General features: G+C 36.2%; 1 protein-coding gene across 1 annotated transcript; it reads left to right on the top strand.

Annotated features, from left to right (window-relative positions):
- Positions 1-10,582: 10,582 nt before the first annotated feature.
- On the top strand, positions 10,583-15,334 carry LOC121237014 (long-chain-alcohol oxidase FAO4A-like). Its single transcript, XM_041133565.1, is given in 4 exon segments — positions 10,583-11,020; positions 11,390-11,659; positions 13,364-14,249; positions 14,252-15,334. Coding segments are annotated over 4 exon segments (2,421 nt in total). The 5' UTR covers positions 10,583-10,687; the 3' UTR covers positions 15,184-15,334.
- Positions 15,335-15,350: the final 16 nt, after the last annotated feature.

Below are 15,350 nucleotides of genomic sequence, written 5' to 3'. Positions count from 1 at the left end.
TAAAATACTTTTTTCGCGTCGTTCAAAGCATCGCTTAAAGCACGAGGTATAAGCCTAAACATTTCTTCTCGTAGAAAATACATATAATAGATATTACATATAGTCATCCATTCACATGCATACAAGTAAAACTTTGGCTACGTAAAAAAAGGTTGTCAAGAAGGGGTCATACATACGTATACCTTTGAACACTTAGCATGCTTTCGTAAAACGTCCTTTTATTTCATTTCGTAAATCATCGTAAAAGAAAAAAATTTCATTTTCATTTCATATCGTTTAGAAAACTCTAGAAGAGTATGAATATAATACTTACCTAAACTCTATACTGCTTTCATATCATGTTGTCCATTCATGTGCGTGTCAGATGACAACCTACATGCATACACGTAACCTTAGCGTCATTCTTTATTTGATGTATAAGCAACTAACTTAGAATAGAACTACACTTCACTTGAAACACTCTCATTCTATTCTGTGCTCTTACGTGTCATTTACTATGCTAAAACTTTCGGGATTTATTTACGGTCACTATCTCTTCGAAACTTAAGCTCTTATCTCGAGTGCTCATCTACTAAAGTAAACCCATGATTCACCATAGGATTAAGACACTAAGACATTCGTCTTACTCTTCTTATTGACCTCATCCCGATGCATGACTCAAACCGACTAAGTTACGCATCCCAATCCTAGACAATACATTCGTCACTACCTTCATGTATCTTAGCTCACTGTAAATTCTCATGCCCATCTATACACACCACACTGCTTTAAGCCAGCTCTGAGGCTTAAGCACCATGCAACAATGCTTAGGACATATTATTCATTACATATGAAGAATCCATCCGGCACATGTGTCTAACCAGATTACACACGTACCTTACCCTTTTATCACCTAAGACCAACATATAACCCGTTGATCATATGCTCATATAAACAAGCGCCATACTCCGATACCAACATTCTCTTAACCTAGCTAGCATGACTCTTCATGCTACTCGTCCCTCTTGATAGTTCATCCCAACACTTAACACCACAAGACTCCATTCAAAACTACACCTTACGTCATGTCGAATAGCTCGAGACTACTCCCAAGCTATACCGTGACCTTGTCACGTCACCTGACATCCCGCTATATCACTTTTACGCTAACTCCTCACCCATCACAAGCACGACTTCTTGCTTAACCATCTCACTCCATGACATTCCCCCGTCATGCTTTCGATGGGCACTCTTACACTTATTTTGTCACTTCACACATACTCTCAGCTATAAGTCAACTACACGGTGACACATGTCATATCAGACTACAGATCACATTGCAACTACTTTGGGATACTGTTTCACAGTTTCCGACATTACTCATCACGCTATACGCTCATCAACTATGCAACCATCATTGTCTTAGCAACACGCTACACGGTGTATCGCTTCACCTCATGGAGTACACTCCACGTGTACTCCCTTCATACACGTTACGCCACATCACTACTACAACATACACTTCACACCCACACTTCACAACACACTACACAAATATGTCCAACACTTCACTACACAACGAACTCTACAATTACTAATAGCACAGTCCACAACCTAACCGATCAACTAACATAAATAACGAGGGATATAAGGGTTATACCAACGTTGGGTTGACCCGTGCGTTGTTCGCTGACCATCACGGTTGATGACGTCGGAAGGGTCGTACGTGGTGGCTAATCCACGTACAGTGGCTGTTTGGATCCTTTAAGATGGCTACGGGTGTGGATGTATGCGTAAGAGGGTTGGGTCATGGTCCTCGGGTGACAGTCTTGTGGTGGAGTTCGAGGTGGCACATGTTGGAGACACGGCGGCTCGTGGAAGAGTTTAGGTCGTGGGTCTCAAATAGGGGAAATCAGAGGGAGGGCTTGGCTAGTCGTGAGCTGGCCATGGAGGAGTTAGGGGATTGATGGTGGAGCTGTGGTGGCGAGGTGGAGACGGCATGGTGGCCTACGACGGCGTATCTAGGTCGTGCACGAGGGAGAGTCCGTGAGAGAGTGGCGGAGCTAGGTGGCTCGGCTGGACATGGGGATGGCTAGGGGAGTGCCGGTGGGAGGAGAAGCATTTGGTGGTGGTGCGGTGGCCGTGGGAGGCGGAGCTCAGCCGTGGGTATAGAGAACCTGTGTGTGGAGGAACTACATGCGTGAGGTCTAAGGAGAGGCTACTGGCTTCGGGTCAAGAAGAGGAAGAAGGGAGAGGCCAAGGGGAGCTCATAGTGGTGCTCAGTGGTGGCAATGGTTAACGACAGCGGTGTTAGGGCTATTGGTGGTGGTAAACCCGTGTGAGACCTATTTATGGGTAATGTACGTGTGTGCGACGAAGAGGGAGAAGGAGGCTACCGTATGGTTCATCGGTGGTAGGAAGGTACTCGCCGGCATGAGGGGGAGACACCAGCGGTGGCGGTAAGGCTGGGCGGTGCACAGCGGCGCCAGGCTGGAGGATCAGAGAATCGGTTAGGGAGAGGGGGCGTACACGTGAGGGAGAGGGAAGAGAGAGAGATAGGGGAAAAGTGAGGGAGAAAGAGAGAGGGCTTGGGTATTTAATCCAGGCCTTTCACCTTAGGAATTTCAAAACGATCTAACGGTAGAAATTAAAACACTGATTTAAAATGTGTAAACATTAACTTAACTAAAAGTACTGAGAGGAATTAAGATATAATATTATTTAAACTAAACTTTAGTTTATAAAATAATATTCCTTCATCATTAATAAAATGATGAAATCTTATTTAATATCTTTAAGAGAATAAAATCATTTAATTCATTATAGTTTTCAACATAATTTAAATCACATAACATTTTAAATAACTGAAATTATTTTAATAAAATGATATTAAAATGATTTCCTACAATTATAATATTTTAGGAACTCTTCAAAAATATTATAATTGTCTTATTTAAAATTAGGCTTGGTTCAATAATACTAGAAATACCCCATATAAATGTTTCCAGGACATTTAAAATACTATGCATACTTTACAAGTCACAAAATATCATTAGAAACACACCATTAAGATTCGGCAAACATAACGAGACTTACAGTTAAATTTACTTACGTCAGAAAAAATAAACGGAGTGTAATATTATCTCTCTGGATAGCACTTGTTCCTTAATCCCATTTGGTTTCAGTGTCTATTTTGTAATTAAGTTGTAAGTTATTTTAAATTATTTACTTTGATAATATTTACTTTATTAACATTTATATTTGCATTCATTATCTATATTTGCTTTATTCTCTATATATATATGTATATACTTTCCTGGTCAATCACAATCTTATAACATAATTTAGTTCTGCTTTCATGATGGTAATCGTGTGTAGAGATAACTATTTTTGCTGACATGATTAATTAATAAAAAAATTTTCTCATTATTTACTATTTATTACTTTATACTTCGTATTTTATAAAAAATTTTTTACACTTTATGAAAATACCTAATATCTTATAAAAAAAGTTATAAATATAAAATACGAAAATAAAGAGTAACTGATGTATAATATTCCAATTAATTAATCATCATTCAAAGGATGCATGCATGCAGGGTTTCTTTACGAAGCGGTCGATATTTCCTAGTGATTTTTAGATTTGGAAGACTTGAGGGATTATTTGACAGAAGAGTAGGCGAGTTGATCGATACACATAAGCACCCTAACTCTAAGGCCTAAATTAATTAAAAAACTAGTCAAGAGTGGAGAATTTTGTTAATTTACTTACGTATATAGCATGTGGCCCTGTGATTAATTAAGACCGACGTCCTCATTATAATCATGATTAAATATTAAATATTGGTGCATGTAATTAATTAATTTGTTTCTTAAACTAAGTTTAGAAGTTGACTATAATAATTGAAATAATAAATTCTTACGTTCGGAAAGAATTTAATAACTTCAAATAGAAAAATATTTAATCACAAAAAAAAAAAAATTCACAAAATAAAAGAAATATAGATACATAAATTAATGAGTCTAGTAACATTAAGCAAATTAAGTAATAAATATATTAGGAAAATAACTTAAGGGCTTTCAATGGGAAAGAGATACATATTGTTTTTTTTTTCTTTTAAAGAGAAGTGATATTTTATTCTTTTTTTTAGAGAAATGATATTTATAGTTTTAAGATATGTATGTCTGATCATGTACTCTTTTTTTAAAAAATTGATAAATCTAGTACTGATATGAAAGAATTATTATTTTTAATAGTGTAGCTCATTTTTATTTTAAAGGGAGTGCACAAGATTTATATATCCTAAAACTATATTTAGTATTATTATTATTATTATTTTAAATTTTGAATTTTCTTAATTAATTTTGTGCTCCATCCACACGATTGCAAAGTGAAAACCTTCTGGAATCCAGTTAAATGGATAATTCAACGAAAGTATAGGGTGGCATGCACGAACAAATCGTGACCCAACAGATGTTTTAATTTGTTCTTGTAGGCAACTCATTCAAAAGGAATATCATGAGCTTTTTGTCCCCAAAACAAGTCACATTTTATTTTATTTTTATAGTGGAACTAATATCAGAGATAAACCATCTTGAAACCGATCGAATTGAAGGAATATAACATTAAAAAAAAAAAAAATCTACAGATATAAAGAGATTACACAATATAAACTTATAAATTGATGTGACTTCTTAGAATCTGTTAGATCTACTTTATAAAAAATAATGTTACAATCTAACGTACTATATCAAATTACATTAGTTTGTTCGTTTATTTTTATATATTCATGTTGAAGCTAAAATATTTTCTTAAAAATAAAATATATATAACTTTACATATATTACCTACACCTAAACCATAAATGCTAAAAAAAGGTTGCTCTGCAGAAGTTCTCTTTCTCTCTCCTAGTTCTCTTTCTCTCTGAAGTTTACCGACCCTTTGGTTTCACTGGGTGGAGGGGGTTCGAAGCTTAGGCTTCGACCCCAGAGGCTTTTCAATGTATTTAGTTTGTTGTCTGTATTTTTTCCCTAACTTTTCCTCTAGTTTTCTCTCCTTAGCACCTATCCTCCCCAATCTATTGCCTTCCGACAACCTCCGATCAACACGCGACACCGGTTCAGCCTCTTTGGTCGTCGATCTTCATGCTTGCAGAAGAAGAATGCACTTCTGCTCAGCGAGTTCGATGCACGTGCGGCCACAACCGTGCAGGTTTTTCAGTCGCAACTGCGTACTAGAGGGACTTTGGCGACCACGCGTGGCCCCACCGGTTTCAGAGGCCTTAGGTCCTTCAAATATGCTCGTTCGTTCATCTCCTCAGGTGGCGCATGTCCTACACGCGTCGCCACCACCTGTGTTGGTCTGCTGCCACCGACTCGACTTGGATTTCGGCTGCTCTATGTTACTGATTTCCCTAACCAGTGCTCTTGTAAGAGAGATAGTGAATCTCTCCAAAAATCCATTCCAGAAAAATTGTGACAATGCACCCGCCACCTTTACCGCTTACAGCAGAGGAACTACTATCACAAGCGGTAGTTCTTGTTCGCTTTTTTGCAAACATTTTTCCGTCTTTATTTAAGACGACATCCTATTGTAGGATAGGGGACCAAGATATTTGTCCCAAATAAACCTCACGCCCTCATCATGTATCACTATTTTGCATTGTTTTCTATTGCTTTGGGACGATTGTTGGGGAACCCCACCCCCTCCTCATGTACACCTTTCCTGTTTAATGAAATTAACTTGCTTAAAAAAAAAAAAACCATAAATGCTAGTAAGTTTCGGTTAGCTTTTGGGCTGACTAGGTTTAGGTCCAGGATTATTTTGCAATTTTTTTTTTGGGACCAAATCACGAGGAGCTAGGTTGATCGCGTGTCTGTGGTCTGGCTATGTTGAAAATTAAGGTCGATTTGGATATAATATAAACTTATCTTATCAAATTATTATAATTTTTTTAAATATTTAAACAAAATATAATAAATAATCTAATTTTTCAAAATTTAAAATAATAATAACAATAATAATAAATAAGAGCCACAAACCGATTTGGAAACTCAACTTTGGTTGTACAAATATCCACTTTTGTATATGAGCGGTGCTACTAGAGTAGCTGCTCCAAGTGACAGCAATGTCATTTTTTTTTTCAATTTTTTTTTTCATACTTTTTTATTGTTTTAAAATATTTTAAAAAAATATAAAAAAAATCAATATACTAATAGTCACTTCCTTAACTATTAAGTAAAAAAATTAAAATATATGAGGTGTCAAAATGAAGGGGCAAATTGAGTGGGCAAAATAGCATTTTTCTTTATATATATAGAAAAATACATTAGTTACAAATAAATTACATAAAAGTAAATCTAGAAACTAACGTGACTTGATGTGATATGTTAGAATGTAAAAGACATGCACAGAGCGCAACGAAAAATACGGAAGACCCTCGATCCATCGGCATCAGATCATCTATGGCTCGTATAGACCTGACACGTGGTTAGGGAACCAAGCCACATTTATGGAGCTGACACAGAGTCACGCCGCATTAAAGGAGGCCTGACAATAGAAACAATAAGGAAGACACAGACTTTGTGGAGACAGAGACAATTTGCACCCCCTCCCCATGCCACGGTATAAGTAGCTAACTTCATGTATAAAAAACCTCTCTCTAATTCTTAATCTCCTTTACTTACTTGCAAACTTCTAAAAATATTTACTAACTTTGGCATCAAAGGCTCCCCGACCCCAAGGCCGTCCACTCCTAGATGTTTCATTCTTCATCTTTTACAGGCTCATTCTAGAAAACCTGAGTTGTCGGAATTTGGTCTCAAGGTGTGTGAAATAGGACATTAACACAATATTTATCCATGATCTATTTATAAGAGGTTGAATTAATTAAATATTGTGCGCGTATCTAAACAAGTTGCAAGTTACACACACACAAAACAAGAAAAAGGACCAATTGTGGCGATTTTTCCTTTGTTGTAAATAATATCGCTGCAATAGGTAACTTTTAGCGTCGATTTTATTTTCATTACATCCTATAAAGTATAAACCCCGAATTTTGATTTAGATAGAGTAGTTCCTTACGTGACTCATTTGCAGCGATTTTTAAGAATCTTGTGATTATCTTTTTTGCTACAAAAAGGAAAAACATCTTATGACGGGCTAACAATCGTCGCAATTGATCTTTGGGGATTCAAAATGCACGGATTGTTCTATCCCCTGTCCCCCTGGGAACCTGTTTAGCCATTCCCGGTACTTTCACTCTCAACGAACTCTTATGTTCTTCTCCATCCCCGAGTAAGTACCATCGTTGTGATACCCACCCCCGCACGTCTTGACCAGCATTTTCAATCACTCCCAAGCTTTGTTGCCTCCACTTCGTTAGCCTTCCCAGTGAAACCCACGATCGTCTTCTCCTCCCCATCCAACTGGGTGCCCTCCAATTGTGGATTTGAAGCATTTGGGTTTTTCAATGATTTTGAGCAAATTGGAAGTGCATATTTGTCGACCGAGACTCTTGGCTACCTTTCGTCACCACAGGTATGGCTGCAACGAATTTGTATATTTCTCCCCCTTCATCCGTGCTTGTTGCAGTATAAAAAATTGCCATTTTTTTTTTTGTAGAACATAGTTCTAGGCATTTGAGTTTGAAATCATGAATTTTTTGGCATGAGATTTTTTTGTATACGTGCATTTTGTGGACGTGTTGATGTGGGTATTAGATTTCTAGGTACCCTCATGTGATTTGTTTGGGATATTCTTAGTTCTGCTTGGCCCAGGTTGAATGTATACAATCATGCATGAAAGCTTTCTATTACTTGGCATGGATCGTTTGCATCATGAGAATTATTAGAATATGTGCTCCTAATATCAAGTCTGTCACACAGCAGACCAACAACACACGCTCAAAACAACAATCACAGACTCTAGAATAAGCACTGCAAAGAACATAGTGTTTGTTATTCTCTACTGTGCCCTGTATCCAACAATATTCTTTTCGATTCTTTTGTAAAGTCTATATATAGACTCTGATTTTATAACGAAATGTATGGAAGAATCCTTGTCCAATTCCATTATCTTCACACGACTCTCAATGAATGCTTTTTTTATCCCTCTGTTTGAGGTTTAATGTTATGTATCTGCCTCTTGTGTTTAAGCTGCTCAATCAGTTGTGGGTAGGGCTGGACAAACTTCCAAAAATTCTGACTCCGCCCGACTTCCGCTTCGATTCCAACTCCGAAGGAGTCGAAGTGGTCTAAAATCGAAGTCGGAGTTTGGAGTAGCTCCGAGTAAGCTGTCGAAGTTCGGATTTTTTTTTTTTTTTAAAATTCAGATGCAAAATGACGTCGTTTTACATCTAGATTTTTAAAAAAAATATTAAACAACGTCGCTCCACTTAATGTGGAACAACGTCGTTTCATCACACAGGAGGGTCCAAAACGTCGGACCCCCTTCCCTTCTTCCTTCTTCCCTTATTCCTTCTTTTCTTTCTTTTCTCAGACTCTGAACCAATGAACCTCGCCGCCTCGTTCCCTCTCTGTTGCTGTCGTTCCTCTTTGCGCCTCCGTAATGCACAACACTCAATTCCCCTTCACTTCTCATGCCAGCCTCTGTAGCCTCTGGTAAGTTTCCGATTCCGAGCCCTAAAATTGATTTAATTTTATGTTTTTTTTTTCCATGTTGTTGGGTTGCCTAGAATTAGTTGTTTTGGGATTAATTGTTGTGATTCTTGTGAAGTTGTGTTGTTGTAAGGAAATGTAGCAAAAAGTGAATATTGTTGATGGCAACAGACTGTGCAAACCAGTATGCATGCAATTTGTTTGATAAAATGTGTATGAGATTTTATGAATGATTTGTGTTTTATTGCTTTGTTTTTGCTGTCAATGGCTTGGATTTGATCGTCATATGTATATACCATATAGGAGTATTCTGTCCTTGTCCAGCTACCAATTTTGAGTTTTACCAAACTTTAGTTTGAATGATCCTGGGTTTTAAATTGGAAAAAATTAAAACAAAAAGGAGAATATATGATAATATTTCTCTGTTTCCCTCCTCTAGGTCTTTTCATTTCAGTTCCTCAGTTGGCTAGTCTATGAAGTGCCTCTCTCTCTCTCTCTCTCTCTCTCTCTTACCTGGATGTTATTGTTTGGTTGGTTCTACTATGTGAATTGAATTAGGTATGCTGTATTTGTAAAATTCTCCCAATGGCAATTGTTTCCTTTTTGTTCTTCAATTAATAACTTGAAATCGCATATCTTTGAGGTTTTTTGTTTTTGTAAAATCTAGATGCTCATATTCAGTAAAAAAACAGACAGCAAAAGAGGAAGAAGAGTATTTTAGAAAGTCCAGGTAGCAAGCATTTGTTATGTTGCTGCTATATCTCTTACCCCCCTCTCAAATCATATGATCTTCCATAAAGAGGTGTTTATAGTTCTCCCTTGAGATGAATTGCGTTTGTATTTGTATTTTTTTGGAATTGGCCCCCCCTTTTTGTTGTTTTAGAATTTGTTTCCATTTCTTGCACGGTTTTATTATCTAATACATCATATCGTTATTTATAGTTTTGTCAAGAATAAATACTATGCAATTCACTTGAGACATTATAGATTGAGGCTTGATCCCTTAGATGGGTTTTCTAGTAGATTTTTCATGGTATCGACGCTGGGAACATTTCTTCTTTGAATCAGAATGTAATGTTGTCATGTATCTCTGACTGCTTCCCCATGCATGTAAAATGCCATACACAAAATTTTAATACCGACTTATGAAGAAGTCCCCAAGTATTGGTGCCATTTTTTCGGAAGTATTCTTGATCTTCTGGAAAAACAATCCATCAAGCATTTAACTTAGGGCTCGTTTGTTTTTGTAGATGAGATGAGATGAGTTGAAATTAAAGTTAAAAAGTTGAATAAAGTATTGTTAAAATATATTTTTTAATATTATTTTTGTTTTAAAATTTGAAAAAGTTGAATTGTTTATTTTATTTTGTATTGAAAGTTGGAAAAGTTTTAATAGTATTAGTTGCTTCTAATACTTGAATCACTTATAGTACAGTTATACTTGGTCTTAGCCCCGGTTTGCATGCTAATACAAATGTTTTGAGTTTTAAACTTTTGTGAAGCTAAAAATTGTCTAGTGAAAAAGAAAAAGAAAAGATTTGCAGACTTGCGCTTGTATTGTTTAGAATTTGGGGTTTTGACTTGTACTTGTGATACTTTCGAAATGTAGATACATGAACACAGTCATATGGTGTATTATAATTTTTTAATCTAGACACATATATTTATCATTTCTAAGCTTTTGTTTTTATATCTGAGTTGATGCCTTTTAAATTTTTAATATAGTCTAGTTATTTTTTAAACTAAGTTTTTGCTTTTAATTTATTTTTTCAGCTTCTCTAATTATGATTTGGATCCTAGACCTAGTAGAGACGGATCGTCCACAAGATTTGTGGGTGTTGATGATCTACAATTTGGTTGGTCATCACCACTACGTGTTCTCTCTTTCTCTCTCTCTAGATCTATCCCTAAATATATATTTGTTTCTATATTATTCATTTTTTGGAAATATATGGCTAGCAGCTCATAATTTTTAGTATTAATTATTAATTATCATGTACATGTACACACACATGATATATGTATTATGTATATAAACTAGCTTCCTCTTTCATTCATTCTGAAAATCAAGCTTGATCTGAAGCCAAGCATGGAGCCAAACATTAATGGTGCAAGAGATGTTAGGCTGCCTGCATCAAAGGCTAATGGAAAGCAAGATAAACACATGACGGTCATAGAGGTAGGTAACGTTAATGAGACACAAGTGATTAATGATCTTGTTGGAGGATCAGGAGATCATCATCATGATCGAGATTATTATAGTCTGCCCTACGTTAACTATCTCTCCTCTTGGGAGATGGACTCCCTCACTGCTCTCTGCGACACCTTGTTGCCCTCCATTGATGTCTCCGACGACATTACCGATGATTCCGTCGTCAAGTTCTACGCCACCTGTGCTTCCATGGCAGGCACTCCAGAATGTGTAGGGATCGGTACTCCTTGAAATCTAATTTCTTGTTCATGTTCATGATTTTCCTGATGAATTTATCCTCCACATATATATTTGTTCCAACTTTCAAGCTGCTTCGTGCATGCATGCCACTCGCGCTGAAAATCTTATCGTGTTAAGTACTAGTACTACTGATGCCACCAGAAATTATGATCTTGTCTTATTTTCAAAATATGCATCACATCATGTTTTTCTCCTTAATTTCTTTCGATCAACAGAGAATCTGCGGAGTTTTTAGGAAAAAGATAAAAATTACGAACTACTGTTCTATATATCGATCTGTTATTTTGTTTTGATCTGCAATTTGGTTGATGATGATGATCGATGATCGGATGCATGCAGCTAGGGGGATTGATAAGCGAGAGACTGGAACACCCGAGAAAGTGGTTGATCCGATTATCGTTATTCCTGCTATCGACATGGATTGGGACCTTGATACTATGCGGAAGAGGAAGCCTTTCAAGCAAGTATCCATATTTTCAAAGATTTTCTCAGGTATCCAGGCAGAAACGGGAAGAAATAGTGCTCTCATGGTCTCTCAGTTATTTCTATACTCTGAGAATGCTCTTCAGGACCATGAAGCTTCTCATTTTATATGTTTTCTTCACTCAGGTAATTAGATAATTAATTAATTAATTTAATATTTATTTCCTTTTATTAATTGCCACATAACATAAATAAATATATATATATGTATGTATGCATGCGTGTATATATATTTAATGTTTCCTAATCTATATATGTATATTAATTAATTGCGCGCATGACGTTTCTAGTTGTTTATTTTCTTTGTTTTATTTTTTTTAATTTTTAATCAATTTTATAGTCAATTACGATAAGATTATCAATATATAATAAAAATAGCGATCTCTTCATGATCATGTCACCCAGCAATTTAATTATATATATATATATATATATATATATACGTAATACAAATATTTTTTACGTTTTTTATTTGTCTCAAGTAAGCAAGAATATTTAAATATTTAAGATTAAAATAATTAACCTACTTTCGACCCTTCATTTTCCCACCACCACTCGTAAAATTCAAACAATTGCGTCACCGTATAAAAATATGTTAGCGGCCACCGCATGGCAATATTTAAATAATAAAAAAAAAAAAAAATACTCTGATCACAAAGTAATTACACAAAAATAATTCTACAAATTGATCAGACTTGATGTGATTTGTCAAATTTTAAAGTTATTTATATTGTAAAATAAATCTAATGGATCAAATAAATTCACGTCAATTTATAGAATTATTTCTATAAATTATTTTTATATAATTTTTCTATAGATGTAGCAATCCTAAAAAAAAATTGGTGACCACTGATCAGGATTGTTCAAAATTTAGCTGTTTAAACATTTAGAGTCGTTTTCTTTTGTTTTTCAACCCTTTTTCTTTTGACAGGCAATTAGTCTCTGAATAATTATAGAAAAAGAAATACTTTTTGTCGAAAATAGATTATATATATAAAAGTAAAAGTCATTTTTATTATAAAGTAGATTTAATTGATCACATGAAAGCACTGTCAGTTTATAAATTTATTTTTATATAATCCATTTGTGTTTGTAGCATTTTTTTTATAAAAATATTGCACGTAAATACAGACAACAAGTTTGGGTTGTTTGCATATAATACCTTAATTCCGTGCTTTAATTACCAGACCTTGTTCATGCATGCATGCCTCGCACTTGAGAATTTGATTTAATACACCACCCTAAAGCTGTGTAGAGTCGGTAGGAATATTGAAATAAATTAATTCAAAGTTCGTTATGTTGACCTACTAAGATGAATACTGTCTGTTTTATCTTAAATTTTATTATTTTTTAATTATTCTTCGTTGCTGGGTGAGATAGATCTCCCGACAAACGTACATGAACTTAAGAATATCTTTGAAGCCATTCTATTCATTATCTCTACGCTACAAACTATATTTGATTTTTAATTTTATTTTTGTTTTATTCCTGCTAAATTAAAAGAATTCTTTTACTCATACACCACATATTTGGTAAGAAAAAAAAAAATATACTGTGTATAGGGATAATGAATATTACATCTTTGACCCACCTTATCCTTAGAGCTGGTTTGGATAGTGACATGAGATGAGATGAAATAATTTTATATAAGTTGAATAAAATATTGTTAAAATATTATTTTTAATATTATTATTATTTTTAGATTTGAAAAAATTAAATTTTTTACTGTATAAGAATTTAAAAAAATCGTAATAATGAAATGAGATGAAATTATCTCTAAATCCAAACAGAGAATCTTTTGATCTGATGGGAAAAGTTATAATTTTTCAGGTGGATGAGAAGAATGATAACATTTCATGGAAAGCAATCCGGTATGCTGGACCAGACCCACAGCTGTCCAAGACATCGAAACAAACTGGCTATGGAGAACATGAAAAAGAAGATCAAGATGGTGGTGTAGAGGACTTTTATGGACCCCTTTACAGAGGCATCATTAATCTAAAAAACCCTCGGGACATGAATGTAGATACTCTACGACGATTTGGATTTCCCACCTCAGTTGTTTGTGGGAAAACAGATCCTTCCAGCTTGTCTTGTCCTTCTTTGGTCATCAAATGTGATGCAGTTGTGATTGGTTCTGGCTCAGGTGGTGGTGTTATTGCTGGTGTTCTGGCAAAGGCAGGATACAAAGTGCTTGTTTTGGAGAAAGGAAGTTATTGTGCTAGGAAAAATCTCTCACTTCTTGAAGGTCCAACTATGGATGAGATGTACCTATCTGGTGGTTTGGTGGCAACCATTGATATGGGCATGCTAATACTTGCAGGTTCGACCGTCGGCGGGGGCTCTGCGATTAACTGGTCAGCTTCAATTCGGACCCCTCAGCATGTGATTAACGACTGGTGTGACTCCCATGAGCTAGAATTATTTGACAGCGAACTATATAAAGAAGCCATGGATGTTGTCTGTGAAAAAATGGGAGTTCAATCTGAATTCCAAGACGAAGGATTCCACAACACGATCTTGAGACGAGGGTGTCAAGAATTGGGTTATCCTGTTAACACCATACCTCGAAATTCACCGGCGGATCATTACTGTGGTTGGTGCTGTCTTGGCTGCAAGGATGGAAAAAAGAAAGGTACCTCAGAGACATGGCTTGTAGACTTGGTAAGTTCAGGCAATGGTGCAATTCTTCCCGGTTGTGAGGCCATCAAAGTATTGAACAGGAGGAAAAAAGGAAGAGGAAGACAGCAACTGGAGTTGCTTTCGAGTTTAAACATAAAGGAGCAAAAGAAATTTGTGTAGTGGAGTCTAAGGTGACTATCGTTGCATGTGGTGCACTCAGTACACCAGAATTGCTGAGAAAAAGTGGCTTGAAGAATGAAAACATTGGAAAGAACTTGCACCTTCATCCAGTGGCAATGGCGTGGGGCTATTTTCCAGATACACCTTTGCCCAACGTTTGGCCAAAGGCAGAGAAGAAGAGCTATGAAGGGGGGATAATGACAGCAATGTCCACCGTTGCTGCGAATTTTGATGGGTCTGGTTATGGTGCAATGATACAGACTCCTTCATTGCACCCCGGTACTTTCTCCATGCTAATGCCATGGGTTTCTTCAACAGATATGAGACGTCGAATGTGCAAGTTTTCGAGAACTGCCCATATATTCGCATTAGCAAGGGATAAAGGTTCAGGAACAGTGCTTTCACCAAATTCAATCAGTTACCAAATGGAAGAAAGCGATGAAGAGAACCTAAAGAAAGGGCTAGAGAAGGTACTGAGGATATTGGCAGCTGCCGGAGCTGAAGAAATAGGAACCCATAACTGCAAAGGAAAGACCTTAAATGTGAAAAAAGCTAGTTCACATGATTTTGAGAAGTTCGTGAAAGAGGAAAGTTCAAGGCGGTTGAAAGGGCTTTCGACCCCGCTATGTTCGGCACATCAAATGGGGAGCTGCAGGATGGGGGTTGACCCAAAGAAGTCAGCGGTGAACCAGATGGGGGAGACATGGGAGGTAGAGGGGCTTTTCGTGGCGGACACAAGTGTCTTTCCAACAGCTTTAGGTGTGAACCCTATGGTCACCGTTCAGGCTATTGCTTATTGCACGGCACAGTCTGCTCTTGAAGTTCTCAGGAGGAAGAAGTGCAGATAACAATCGACTAATAATTCAAAACTTTATCTAATTGTACCTTACCTGTTTCTCCAATAAACAGTGGCTCCCTTGAGTGCATGAGCATCCTTTGTTGAGTGTGATAAACTCGGGTGGGTACATCATACATAAGATGAAGATATCTTTTCTTTTCGATGGCTAAATTTATA

This window comes from Juglans microcarpa x Juglans regia, chromosome 6S, assembly GCF_004785595.1.
Source record: "Juglans microcarpa x Juglans regia isolate MS1-56 chromosome 6S, Jm3101_v1.0, whole genome shotgun sequence".
Classification (NCBI taxonomy): Eukaryota; Viridiplantae; Streptophyta; class Magnoliopsida; order Fagales; family Juglandaceae; genus Juglans; species Juglans microcarpa x Juglans regia.
This window is presented reverse-complemented; position numbering and strand designations above follow the sequence as displayed.